Consider the following 13,148-nt stretch of genomic DNA (forward strand, 5'->3'; position numbering starts at 1 on the left):
CTGCTCACTCTAAAGATTGAGAATTTGGAGTGAAATAATTCAGAGCCTCAGAGATACTACAAAAATAGTAAGTACAGAAATTTTGAGCAAGTTCCAAATGCAAAGCTCAGCTTGTACAGACGAAGTTTTTACTTGCTAATAAAAAAGGAGTTTATGCTTTTGAATTAAAGAAGTATACCTTGCCAAAACACAAAGTTCTTCGATTCACAGTGACAGGCCGAAATGGGAGGATGGTGGCTAACCTGGAAAACAGTTTGTCTGAGTTAAAAACAAATAATTTTTGTTTCTAAGACAACAAAATTGTTATTGCAATATGAAAATACTAAATATCCCACACTATTTATTAGCCTGTGAAAACAGATGCAACTTAAGTTTGTACTTGAAATGCTTCCTTGTGATTACTATAAAAATATATACCTTCTAGCACTTAACAAAGTTCACTCATACTAACAACCTTTCTTTACTACTAAGAAAGCAAACCATTCTAACCAGAAAGAAAAAACAAAGTTCCTCTATGAAATGAAGAAACCAAAATCTAAATCTAAACAGGAGTGTCTATCTGGAAACAAGCTTTACCTGCTCTGAGAAAAATCGAAATCCTTTGTCTTCTCTAATACATTCATAGGTTTCACCAAGCACTGGGTTAAATGGCTTGCTTCCTGCTCTAAAGTATGTAGAGGCATAGCCTGATGCTGCAAAAGCAGCTATGAGAACCTGTGAAAATACAGACAAGAACATAAGTGACAACAGGCAGAGATGCTCGTTCATTTGTGTCATCACTGTGTGATATCAGACAACTCACTCCACTCAGAGTGAAATCTGGATTAATGAAGCATGCCTGAGAGTGAAGCCATATATCCCATTCAGAACCAGTATTAACTGTATTTTTATTGATACAACCTGGTTTTCTTCATGGCCTCAGTCAGTCCCTTTGAACAGTCTCCTAAAATAATTACCTTAGTGAGATACCATTTTTCTACCTTCGACCAAGCTTAATACTCACGATTTAAAACACAGACGCAGTTCTAGTCTGTGCTGCCAGTGAATAAATATTATTGTTTATTTAAGATAGCAAAGTTCTGATTTTTCAGAGAACAGTGAAGAAGCAGGTAACATATTTACAGCACTGCTACCACCGATGCTTTGGGTCTTCAGCATTTCTGCCAAGTAGTCCCACATGCCTCAGCCTGGGGGTGCAATTTGCATTTTTAAGGTGCATGTTAAAAGTTTGACTCATATCCCCAGTGTTGCACTAGATATTTGTAGCAGAGAAGGGGACTGAATCCACATTTCCATGAAGCTTTCAGTTGCACTATGGCTTTTCCTTCCTGAGCTCTCCTGACTCCTTCATTACTCACCTCCCAAGCTTTTTAACAAAGGAGGCAGAGTCCTACAGGGAAACATCCTGCTTTACTCAGTATGAATCTGCCGAGTCCTACAGGATCTCTCATTTTTGAGGGACATAAGGAGTCTTGTAGGAAAACAGCATGCGATGATTAATAACTCAACCCCCTATCATAACAGGGCCAACTTCTTCAGTGGCAAGGAAAAAATACCGGTGTTTAGCAGCAATCGGTCTCCTTCAGGCCATGTGAATGTGGCAGTCCATGGACCTGAGCATCTGGCTATGAAAGCCACAGGGAACCTCTCTTCTCCCAGGTATCCACAATGCTGTCAACCCACAGCAGGGAACATCAGATATGCTCAGCAAGAATACTGCCAGCTTTCCCCTAGCAGCCTTTCCCCAAGGAACAGGAGACATGGCAGATCAAAACACCCTGACAGATGAACATATGCTGTCAGTTAAAAAAACAAGACACACTCACAGGGGATCTCAAGTCAGGCTTCCCAGGCAAACCTTGGCTTGGTGTTTTGGAACTTCTCTATTAGAAATTGCCTAGGATGATATCTTTTTGACACCAACATTGATCATAAGCCAGCCACAGATTTGATTAGCTCTTGGAGGTTGCTGGACTTGATCACTGAAAGCCAGGAAAGGCTGCTGCAGGGTTAGAAACTGCCAATGCCTACATAGACACTCCTAGAGACTGAGATCAGTCTTCACATCAATGAGTCACAATTGCAGGACTTGGTTTGAAGCCTTGTTCAGATCCAACCTACCACCTGCAATTGTTCACAGCATTCATCTCACCCAGCAGGGTCCTCTGTTGCCTGTGGACAGGGAGAGCAAGAGGACCTTGCACAGACCTCCACTGAAACAGCTCTCTTTATAATACAGACATAGGAAGTGCAACACTACATTTATTACCATGCGTTCATAAGGATCATCTGTTTCAGCAGCCTTGTCCAGGAGTTCGCTGTATTCCAGCTCTTCACAAAGATGTTGCAAGGTATTCAGAGGTTCATTTAACTCAACTGGCATGGATACTTTGGAAAGATCTTTGCCAATGTTATTTCTCAAAATATTCCACAGATTGATGTTACTTGTGTCAGGGCTGGGAGCTGGGAGACAAGTTCTCCGTCCATTCCTGAATGCACCTCCTGTTAGCTCACCATTAAGAACTGGAAAAGAAATACAACTATCATAATAAGAAAGCACCAGATTAAGAAAAGCAGATTTATCCATTGAACCAAATCACAGCCAGAACAAACAAGCACAACTTCACTGATTTCAGCTGAGTTGGTCTTGTACAGACAATGCAGTACATCTGGTACATGAACATAACCAACATAATTTCCCAAAATTTAAAACATAGTAGTATACTTTGCCGAGAAATGTTGTCTGCAACACTGGTATTGTCTTCGGATATGTTATCACTCACATCACTGATATAAGATTCATCATCAGAAGCCTAAAACATAAATAAAATACTAATTAAGTCAAATACATATAAAATATACTAACAAATTAGACAAAGATAATTAATTGAAACACAAATATTCAAAGAAACCATCTCTACCCAATTAGAGCTTTTAACTAAATCAACTGGATGTTTCAATCAGCCCATATTGCCAATGCACAAGAAGTGTAAAAAAAATGCTATGCTCTCACCATGTTTCTCATTTCCTTGTTATGAAGACAAATACAGACATAAAATTTGCAAAAAGGTGACTTCAAACGAGATCAGAGATGAACAAAAAATTGACAACATAATGTGCTGGGGACAGGAGGTGAGAAGAGAGAGACAGATTTGTGTTCTTTATAAAGAAAAAACCAAGCAATAAAATGCAGCCTGTGTTTCAGCAAAAAAAAAATCATATAAACATTGACCTATCATTTCACAAAACAAGAACTACATCAGTGTTAAGACTATTTTTGAGATTTTTATTTAACTCTTTTTTTTTTTTTCCCCAGAAATATTGTTCTCAAAATATTTTACAGAATTTACTTATGACAGAATATTTATTATAAGGCCTATATCATTTTGGAGTGATTTTGTAAAGTTTCCATTTTGTTTATACCATGCACACACACCCATTTTCCACGCTGATATAGACAATCCAGACTATTGACATAACACGTACTTTACACCTGCCAGAAGCAATACGATAAGGAACCATTGCATTCTTTAGATGAACAACTATAGCCATGGTTGTGCCAACTCGTGGCACATGAGCAATCCTTGTCAAAGAGAAAATATGGTGGCACGCTCTTATTTCTTCTTACAGAAGAGTTGAGGCAGACCACAGCACTACTGTAGCTTTATTAAAAGGTAAGTTTAAAATAATTTTTTTTAATTGAAGAATTTATTCAGGAAAGGAATATGATCCGGGAGCCTAAACTGTATCTGCCTGCTTCAACTTTGACTAGAGTGAGGAAATTTTTCATTATTATGTCTACTTCTCTGATTACAGAGAATAATTTTATATGTATATTAGAAGACTTTTTTAAAAAATAATACTTTAGTTGACTGCATAGATAGACATAATTTCTCCTGCCTATGTCATTCTAGCAAGGACATGAGCTGAACAACAGCTACTGATACAAACTATTTTCAACTCATTTTTCCACTTCAGGGAACTTCTGCATTCCATCACAAGGGAGTCTCAGGTTCATTTACCTACACCTTACACATTCTGATACCTTTTGTTCTAGGTAGCATTACAAAAAAAATTCATACAGTAACGGTAGCAATATGGAAATCTGTTGGATAGCAAAGCTGCAGCATGCTGTCAGAGCCTACCTCGTTTTCTGAGGAGCTGGCAGAGAGAAGCACCTCCTGTGCATCAAAGAACTCTGAAATGGACTCAGACATCGAGAGCCTGCTCTCGTTAGAAACTTGCTGAGCCAGTGGCAAACTGACATGAATTTGCTCACCTGTCTGGAAATAAAGCACAGACAATTAAAGTATTATTTCTAATAGAAAAGAAGTATGCATAGAAGGGGTAAATCACCTGGATAATTTTTCTATGTCAACTATAAGCACAGATAGTAAAGGCAGCATTTTATTAAGGCTTTGTGTGTACTGACAATTACAAAACAAACTGCATTTTGAGCACTGAGATACATCTCTTCATTTGAGCCCTGCTCAGCATCAACTGCTAAGTCTTAGCAGCATGAATAATCACAAATCTAGTTCTGTATCCAGAGTAATTATTTTGTGGACAATAGCTGGACTGTGTCAGACAAGTTCAACCATGAAACTCAGATGAAAGGTCACCTGGTCATAAAAAATTACATCACTGGGAGGTAACTTTGATATAACCAAAACTAAAATATAAAGCTTTATAAGGTCAGGGAGTTATAAGTTACTTTAAAAATAAATGCACTTGAGAACCAGTTTAGTAACAAATGCTTGAATATTTAGGAGGATGGCTATAATATAGATTTTTGTGCTTTTATCCCATGTTTGTAGTCCAAATCTCATTTGAATTATGCCATTAACACTGATTCAATACTACTAAAGGTAATGAACTCTCTCTGTTTTATTATAAAGAGAATTTAACAGCAAAGGCAAGGGTTCAAAATTGTGTATACCAGTAGGTGGGCTAGCTAATTTAAATAGTGGAACATATCTTCCTCTTCCTGCTATTGATGGGAAGGACACCAGGTTTCAATGTGTTACCCTACTTTAAGAAGGGCAGGGGGTGAAATGATGTTTCTCTCCCTGTACCATTCCACCAACAGAGCTGCTTGTGTGGAGGGAAACAGGTTTCTAACTGAATCCCTTTCTTTATACAGCATGTAGCTTCTGGGAGACAATACAGATGAAACTAATGAAGCCCTTCTAAACACAGTTAACTCTTTGGATTGCAACTCCATCCCCATTAATCTTACTACCAAAGTCCTGCAAATGGTTTTGTTGAGATCTTAATTCTGTAGAATTATTCTATATAGTTGTCTCAAAATGCACTAAGAAAAAAAAAAAAACAACTTAAACAAGCCAAGAGGTCAAAAAACACTCCCTCATTCCTTTTTCACTAGGCCTTATAAGCTTGTAGATGGTTTATGATATTTGATGAATTATAATGGAAACAGAAGGTCATTTCAGTTAAAATTTTCAGGTTTTGTTAAACTAGTGGGACTTGGAAAAATACACATGCCCCTACCTGAAAAAGATGCTCACACAGGCACTATTTGCACAGTGTATATAAAGCAATCACAAAAAGAAGTAAATGAGAGATCTGGGAACCTCTTTGAAAAACTCCTTCAGTCGGAAACACTTGTACCAAAATAATGATTTACATATGAAAAAGACACAGCTAATCAACAAAAAAATACAAAATAGAAGGAATGGTAATTGCTCAGAACTCCACTGTAGATTGCTGTGCTGTGGCACCGCTTCACCTCTGTTTCCTGTTGCCAGTCTCCAACATGCCTCACTCTTGGAAAAATTGTTTGGATGTTTTCAAAAAACAAATAAAAACAAATAATTAGAAACATACCTTAACTTTTCTTTCTTGTTGGAAGAAATAAATAGGAGACAAAAGTATTTTAATTGAAATGGCATAAGGATAGAAAAATAATAGTGGAAATGACAAATGAAAGATATTTTTGGTAAAATGCAAGCAGAATGGTTGTCAAAGTGACCACATTAATTGTAACCTATTACAGCTCGCAAATTCAGATTTGTCCTTTTCATGAAGGAACCTGATTTGTTATTAATACAAATGTTTGGTAATCTGTTGACTGATGAAAGCAAAACAAGACTAGATGCAGCAAACATGATATTAGTATAGTGCTTTGTTCATAGACTGAACGTTTAGTTTTAAGCAGTGCCACTCAAGATACTAAACATCAGACGCTTTAGCACTTGCAACTTCAGGCCATTAAATACTAAATTGTTCTGCTGATTTGACAAGAAACTAAGATGCAGAGTTGGTTAGCTTCTGTGCTACATTCAAATACAGTAAAACCTTAGTAATTCCCACAGCAAACAACTAATATTCCAAACCTGGATTCCTTCCCTGTTTCTCTACAGAGACCAAACTGAGTTTTTTCATGAGACAGAAGTTTTATGTAAGTGAAATATATTCTCACTTTTTCTATAAATGAACACTTGCCAATCTGAAAAATTCTCCAATTTGTCAGGTGTGTTTCAGCTATTAGTGAGAATTAGCAAGGTTTGATTGTACTCTAAATCCATTAAAGGACAAAGTCTTACCTCATCAGGACTAGGGATAATATTTACACTGACAACCTGATCACAAATAACAGATTCTGAATGTATTCTGTTCAAGCGACTCCTTAGTTCAGCATTCTGGTTGAGAGCCTTAAAATAAAAATTGCACATTTCATTTAAAATTAAAAAGGAAGCATAAAACAGAAAAACAAAATAAAACAAAACAGCTTCTTGCCAGCAATTTCCCAAGAAATCACAGAACCTCCTTTCTTCCATTTTTAGAGAGGTACCTATTATGAAATGCTCTCTAACATAATTTCATCTTCTGGTTGGTTTGCCTTCAGTGGTTTTCAGGAGGCAGGAGGGACAGATATTCTCCCACAATATAACAGTGGCAGTCTGCTTTAATTCTTCAGGTAGCTCTTTGGCAGGTATACTGATGGGTTATGTACATTATGGAAATGGGCAGTGAATGCAGCAAAAAAGAGAGACTGCAGAATAACAAATGGGAACTACCTGCAAAAAGCCCAAAGAGGTAATTCTTGGTTTACAACTACACAGCCCTTTCTGAACCAAGACTATCAGCACTTAGAGCCTGCAAATGGATAATGCTTTCTTTCCAGCAAAAACAACATACTTGCTGGTATCATTGGGTGTTTGCCCGTCCAGTTCCATCTGATGTATTTGCTTGTGTGTACCCATTTCAAACCACTGATCCACTAGAGCAGGGGTGTCAAACTCATTTTCACCAGGGGCCACATCAGCCTTGAGATTGCCTTCAAAGGGCCGAACGTTAATTTATATACTACTTGCTACTCTAAATTTATATACTACATTTATACAGTCCTAAAATTACATTTGGCCCTTTAAAAGCAACCAGGAGGCTGACGCAGCCCCTGGTGAAAATTAATTTGACACCCCTGCTTTAGGGTGTCACAAATGCCAATAAAATTCAACTGCTCTCTGGTGACTTTTCTCCTTTTTTAAAGCCCAACCTCAATTATAAATTTGGGTGCATATATACATATTGTCTGTTATCTAGAAACAGTCAAATGCAAGATTCTGAAATCCAGAAAAAGTATGTTACATGAACTGACTTAACCATAGTACAAACATCCCCAGCACTGAGAATTATATAAAAGAACAACAGAGATACTGTTTTAGTAGAAAATTACTGTTAATGGAGTAAGAATCTTCTTCTGCCTCTCCCTAGTGTAGACTCAGAAATAGATTGTATGAATGTACTGAAACAAAGTAGGACCAAAGTAAAATACGTGAGCTGACACTGTCACTAAACAGTTTAAGTTACTCTATTTTGCTTTGTTCTGAAATGGTCTGGACATGTTCACAGTTACCATCTACCAGGAAGCAAAGCTGATGACTAACAGCAGCCTGTCAACAGCTCCTTAAACAGCCCAAACCTGGTCAGAAGATTGGTCAAACCCAGCCAAGTGACTAAGGTCAGATTTCCACTTATTCCCCATTGAGACTATCAACTAATGTGTGACAGTGACTTTTAGACTGACACTGGAGGCCAGGAACAAGAAGAAAATAGGGTCACCTGTTTCACAGAATCACAGAATGTTAGGGATTGGAAGAGACCTCAAAAGATCATCTAGTCCAATCCCCCTGCCATAAGAGGAACACTTAGATGAGGTTACACAGGAATGTGTCCAGGCAGGATCTGAATGTCTCCAGAGTAGGAGACTCCACACCGTCCCTGGGCAGCCTGTTCCAGTGCTCTGTCACCCTCATTGAAAAGAAGTTTCTTCTCAAATTTAAGTGGAACCTCTTGTGTTCCAGTTTGAACCCAAGTTTCATACAAGTTGTTAATACGTCTCCAAAGGTCTTAGTTAAATTTGCATGAATAACTAAAAATGGTTACCCTTGTCTCTTGTCCTTAATCTTTCTTAACTACAACACACAGTAATCCATCTGTGTAACATGATATGCATCTGTATCTATAGAAACCTTGTGCATCAGTTTTAATCTCATAGCAAATCCCTCCAATTCAATAAGAATAACAGTGTATGAAAATATATACACATTTGGATGAAGTTCTGTTTGCTTTTAAACTTCTGCTCACATTTCTTGCAGATGCAGTACCCTACACTTCCTCAGAGTAAAAGCTTTTAAGTTTCCTTGACAATTAATTAAAAAATTTGATTTATTTTGCAACCTGAGGACTTACTGTTGTTTTATATCTTCTTCCCACTAAAGCAAATGTCAATTTTTCCTTTGGCTTAAGTGGAAGACACTAGAGAATTACAGGTGTGTATCTGAAAATCCAATTTACCCATTATTATTCTGTAACCCATGATTCATTTTACAGTTAGAAATATGGATATATAAAACAATATGAAAATATACCATCAAAATTTAAAACTTAATTAAGAAAACAATAATATCTCCTTGGCTGTACTGGAAACAGCTCCAGGATAGGTATCTAGGATTTATATAAAAAAAACATTTGGTCCTTTTTCTTTATTTTGGAAAACCAAAACAGACACATGCTTACAGAAATTAATTATATCCTTCACCTCCACATGCACCAAGGTTAAACCTGTGTCATAACAGAACACATGTCATAGTTCTGGTCAAGAACTTGTTTTTTTCTTGGCTCCTTCTACCTCTGGAAGTAGCCAAAATACAAAATAAATAGTGCATCTGACAGGCTAGATGTGCTTGAAATCAAATCAAGAACATACCTGAGAGAGGGACTGTCTGAGGTGTGCTATTTGAGCATTGTGGCCTACAAGATCCTGGTCTGAAACAATCTGCTTAAGCTTCTCCTTCTCTATAGCTATGCTGTTAAAGGCAGACTTCAAAAGAGAATGCACTAAGCAAAAAGAAAAAAAAGAAAACACATGTTTTCTCAGCAACAGAACTGCACATTGACATCTATCACAATATTTCAGCAATACAGACAGTGAGATTTCCACCCCACAATTACGGAAATTTGAAACAAGGATCTGAACTGCAAGTAATCCATGGAAATTAAGTACAAACACAGCTTGAGATTGTAATGTGCATACCATGTGTTCACACATATGTCATCTGAGCATATTCTTGGTGCCGAACATATGGAAAGGTGCGTACTTGAAAAACCTGTATCCAATGTGTGTTATTTTATTTCATTTTAAAATTTTTCTTTTCAGAGTAACAAAAAAATCAGGTCTCCTAAGACTTAGTATTGCACCAGTAAAGAGGATTACTTGGGTTTTAAACAGTTTTTTGACATTTTTTTAAGACATCAGTCTCCTGGTTTTGCTACGTTACCTAACAAATAGCAAACATATAATAAACCCTTTTAAAAATAGTATCTTTCAGTCTGTAGGACTGTTAATTTATTGGCAATAAAATGGCATTTCTAAACGACATTCTAGAAATAAGCTCTTCTGTTGTTCCCACTGATGTAGAAGACATTGCCTAAAAATGAATTGTACAACATTGTATGTAGTGGTGACATTCTGATTCATCTTTGCGGAAGAATAAAGCATTTTATTGAGGGAAAAAAAAATATTTACAAATACAGTCACATATTTACAAGATCCAGAAAGCAGTTGTGAAGACTTACAAAAAACTCTCTTATGAGACAGGATTTACCTATCTCTTTATTCATGACATCCAGGGAAAATGTAAGATAGATAACACATCATCTTTATCTAAGTCACCTGACCAGCTAAAAATTCTTCCCCAAGATTATCTAATGCAGTTGAATGCTCTGGCCACAGCTAAGTGAAGACAATAAGTAAACACAACAGAGAAGCACAATAAAGGAAAGGCTTGAAATTTCCAGTTACCTTTTTGTGCCATCAGGCAGAATTCTTCTTGAAGCTTCATGTACTCTGTAGAGCACTCCAGAGGGTCCGTTACGTGGCTTGGGGGAGTCTGAAACTCGATGTCTGCACAAAGGTTGGGGTTGGATGAATGCAGTCGAACGGGTGACATTGTAGCACTGAAAGGGACCTACAGCAAGAAACAGCCAAGAAATATGTATAAAGTGCAACTGACCCTTTGATTCTGTTGAAGCAAAATACAACTTTCATCTGAAATCAGAAGACTTAGTTCACAAACATGGTACAAGTGAACACGTAAGTTTTTACTCTCCTAAATCTCAGCACAGCTGAAGCAGAAGAGGCTTGATTTTCTTTTTTTTTTTTTTTCCACAGAGACAAAAGAAGACCTGAATACATAGCTAGAAGCTGACAATGGAGCATTTAAATTCTAAGATTTACAAAAATGTACCACTTCCTAATGCTTAAAAGATGACTGGAAAACTGAACCATGACATATGCTGCTTTGTATTCGGACATTTGAAAATACATGTTGTATGACTCTGTTGTTAGAATACCAACATTTGAAGTATGCAAGCTACTCCACAGATCTAGAAATACAATATAATATTATCAAATATATCATAGAAGTGTTTTGAAACTACCTGTAAATCATGAGTTGGAACTCACTGTCCTGGCAACTATGAAGAGGGAAAAAGCATATTGTCTTTCTAAAGTCTTTCTAACTAAACAAACCACCATCACCACCAAAATCTAAATTTCACCTGATTTTCCTTTGAAGTACATGATCCATAAATGCAAAGTGATACATTGTAGTAAGATGGAACAAACAATTCAGTTTATTATCTTTTCCACTTCTCTTTCTCCTTCTACACTTTCAGGTATAGTAATAAAAATATACATGCAAATCTTTGTAAGTTATATACACCTGTATCATGTATACTGAACATATATGCTACATATGCAGTGTATGGCTACCCCTGTTGTATATGTGATGTGTGCGTGTAAGCATATGTTGTATTTTATTTTAATTTTACCATTTACACACATTTGTAAAAGATCAGGCCAAGAACCCAATTTTCAAATTTAAATGCAAAGGAATGCCATGCAGAACCACATCTTGTTACTTAAATATTAAGCACCGTTAAACACATCAAACACATTAAATCTAACTTATTTCATTGTATTGATCAAATGTATAAATCTAGAATTTCTACACTGCAGCCCAATGTAACCATTCAAATATGAAAAATGGGGCCAAAATATAAAATGTGTCTTCCAAGGCATGATTAAGAGCAGCAGACAACATTAAAAGTCATATTACTAAGAATTCTTATCAACAGATAAGTTCTACACTACTGGTAGTATTTGAAATTGGTACATTGATATTTTATTAGATCAGAGAACAGTTTTATCAATCCCTTCCTGTAAAAGTTTTCATCAATATATGTTTTATGTTTCTGACTCCAATGAAACCTTCAAAATCCTGTTGGATCTATTCATCACATCTCATTCCACTCATGAGCACATTCTGCAAAATACCATTTTCTATCCTGTTCTTCCTCAATTTCCAGATACATATAGCACATAAAATAAGAGCTCAATGGCACCTATTCAGTTTAAACTTTATTGTCTTCTCTCATGTGTTCTGATTTACAGCTATATCAATAAAGGAGGGTTTTTTTAGTTGCCTCATTTTAGCCTCGTATCAGGAAGACTTCATTAGCAAGAGATGTAGAATAAATTCCTTCTGTTTGTAGTGGATGTTTATCCCTTTATCTTCTTCACAAGTACCACACTGCCTCTCTCAACAGCTCGAAAAGACTAGGTTAATTGACTCGTGTGACTGAATGTAGGTTAATTTCAAGTTTCCTTTGCAAAACATTTTCACTTTTTAAATCAGAGAGCATATACCCCAGAAGTTTCTGACAGGGAGCACCACAAAGGTTCCGTTGCTTCAGGTGGCTCCACGACAGCTGTGTGTGCAGGGAGCACGTACCCAACCCTCCAGCCCATCCAGAAGGCAAGGGAAAAAAAGGTGATTCCAGCTCTAATGCAGGACCTTGAGGGAGAGCCCCCACAGCTCCCCAATGCCTGTGGTGATGGGACAGGTGGCCCCAGCCCCATAGAGACCAGCAGAGCTGCAGGCAACCTGCCTACTCGTGGCAGGGGCTCTTCAGTCATTTTGTGACAAACCTCACTGAAGAGACCTACTTTCGATCCATCATTTCTGCCTCATATCTCAGCTGGCCAGGCTGAAAAACAATGTTTCTACAGTGAGTTTTATATGAAAAACAACTTTTTAAAGCATGTCCTAGAAACAGCATTTACGTGTTCTACCAATACTGTCATGCTGCTTATAGGAAATATATATTCACATGACAGAGACAAGTAGCTGTTTTGCCAACTGCTTTAAATACAAGAACCAAAAATACTGAATTGTTGACTCACATGAACTCCCCTCATATGCATCATTTAGAAAAGTTTCCAAGCTGCTTTTCCACAACAGATGAAAAAAAATCCACATTGAACATACCCCTTCATCCTGTTGAATAAGCAACAGTCCAAGAAACCCTGCCAATGTACTTCACTCCCCCATTTTTCCTTTACTGCTGTGCTTTTTCTCTGTTGCCAAGGTTTTTTGATTCTGACTTTATTACCCTTCTTGGTGGCTTGTTTTTGTTTTGAAGGGGTTTTGTTGCTGTTGTTTCTTTATTTTTAATATTTAGCTTCTTTTTGCATGCATCACACTGGATTCCCCCAATACACACACTCTTCTATACAGGACATCAGATGTACTTTGTCCTGACTCTGCTTTACAGCAAAG

The 13,148-nt window shown here is 37.1% G+C and overlaps 1 protein-coding gene across 4 annotated transcripts in view; it reads right to left on the reverse strand.

The window, feature by feature from the left end:
• Window positions 1-13,148, reverse strand: part of OSBPL6 (oxysterol binding protein like 6) — a gene marked incomplete at its 5' end in the record, with an annotated part of 48,836 nt that overhangs the window by 6,608 nt on the left and 29,080 nt on the right. For 3 of the 4 annotated variants that reach the window (XM_080347098.1, XM_080347097.1, XM_080347096.1), the window contains 8 exons: window positions 179-242; window positions 577-714; window positions 2,270-2,523; window positions 2,726-2,813; window positions 4,146-4,283; window positions 6,567-6,674; window positions 9,233-9,363; window positions 10,328-10,493. In XM_080347098.1, coding sequence (XP_080203224.1) covers window positions 179-242; window positions 577-714; window positions 2,270-2,523; window positions 2,726-2,813; window positions 4,146-4,283; window positions 6,567-6,674; window positions 9,233-9,363; window positions 10,328-10,493 — 1,087 coding nt within the window. The remainder of the gene's footprint in view (window positions 1-178; window positions 243-576; window positions 715-2,269; window positions 2,524-2,725; window positions 2,814-4,145; window positions 4,284-6,566; window positions 6,675-9,232; window positions 9,364-10,327; window positions 10,494-13,148) is intronic. The other variant, XM_080347099.1, reaches the window with a different exon arrangement.

The sequence above is a fragment of the Nesoenas mayeri genome, assembly GCF_963082525.1.
Source record: "Nesoenas mayeri genome assembly, chromosome: 6".
NCBI lineage: Eukaryota > Metazoa > Chordata > Aves > Columbiformes > Columbidae > Nesoenas > Nesoenas mayeri.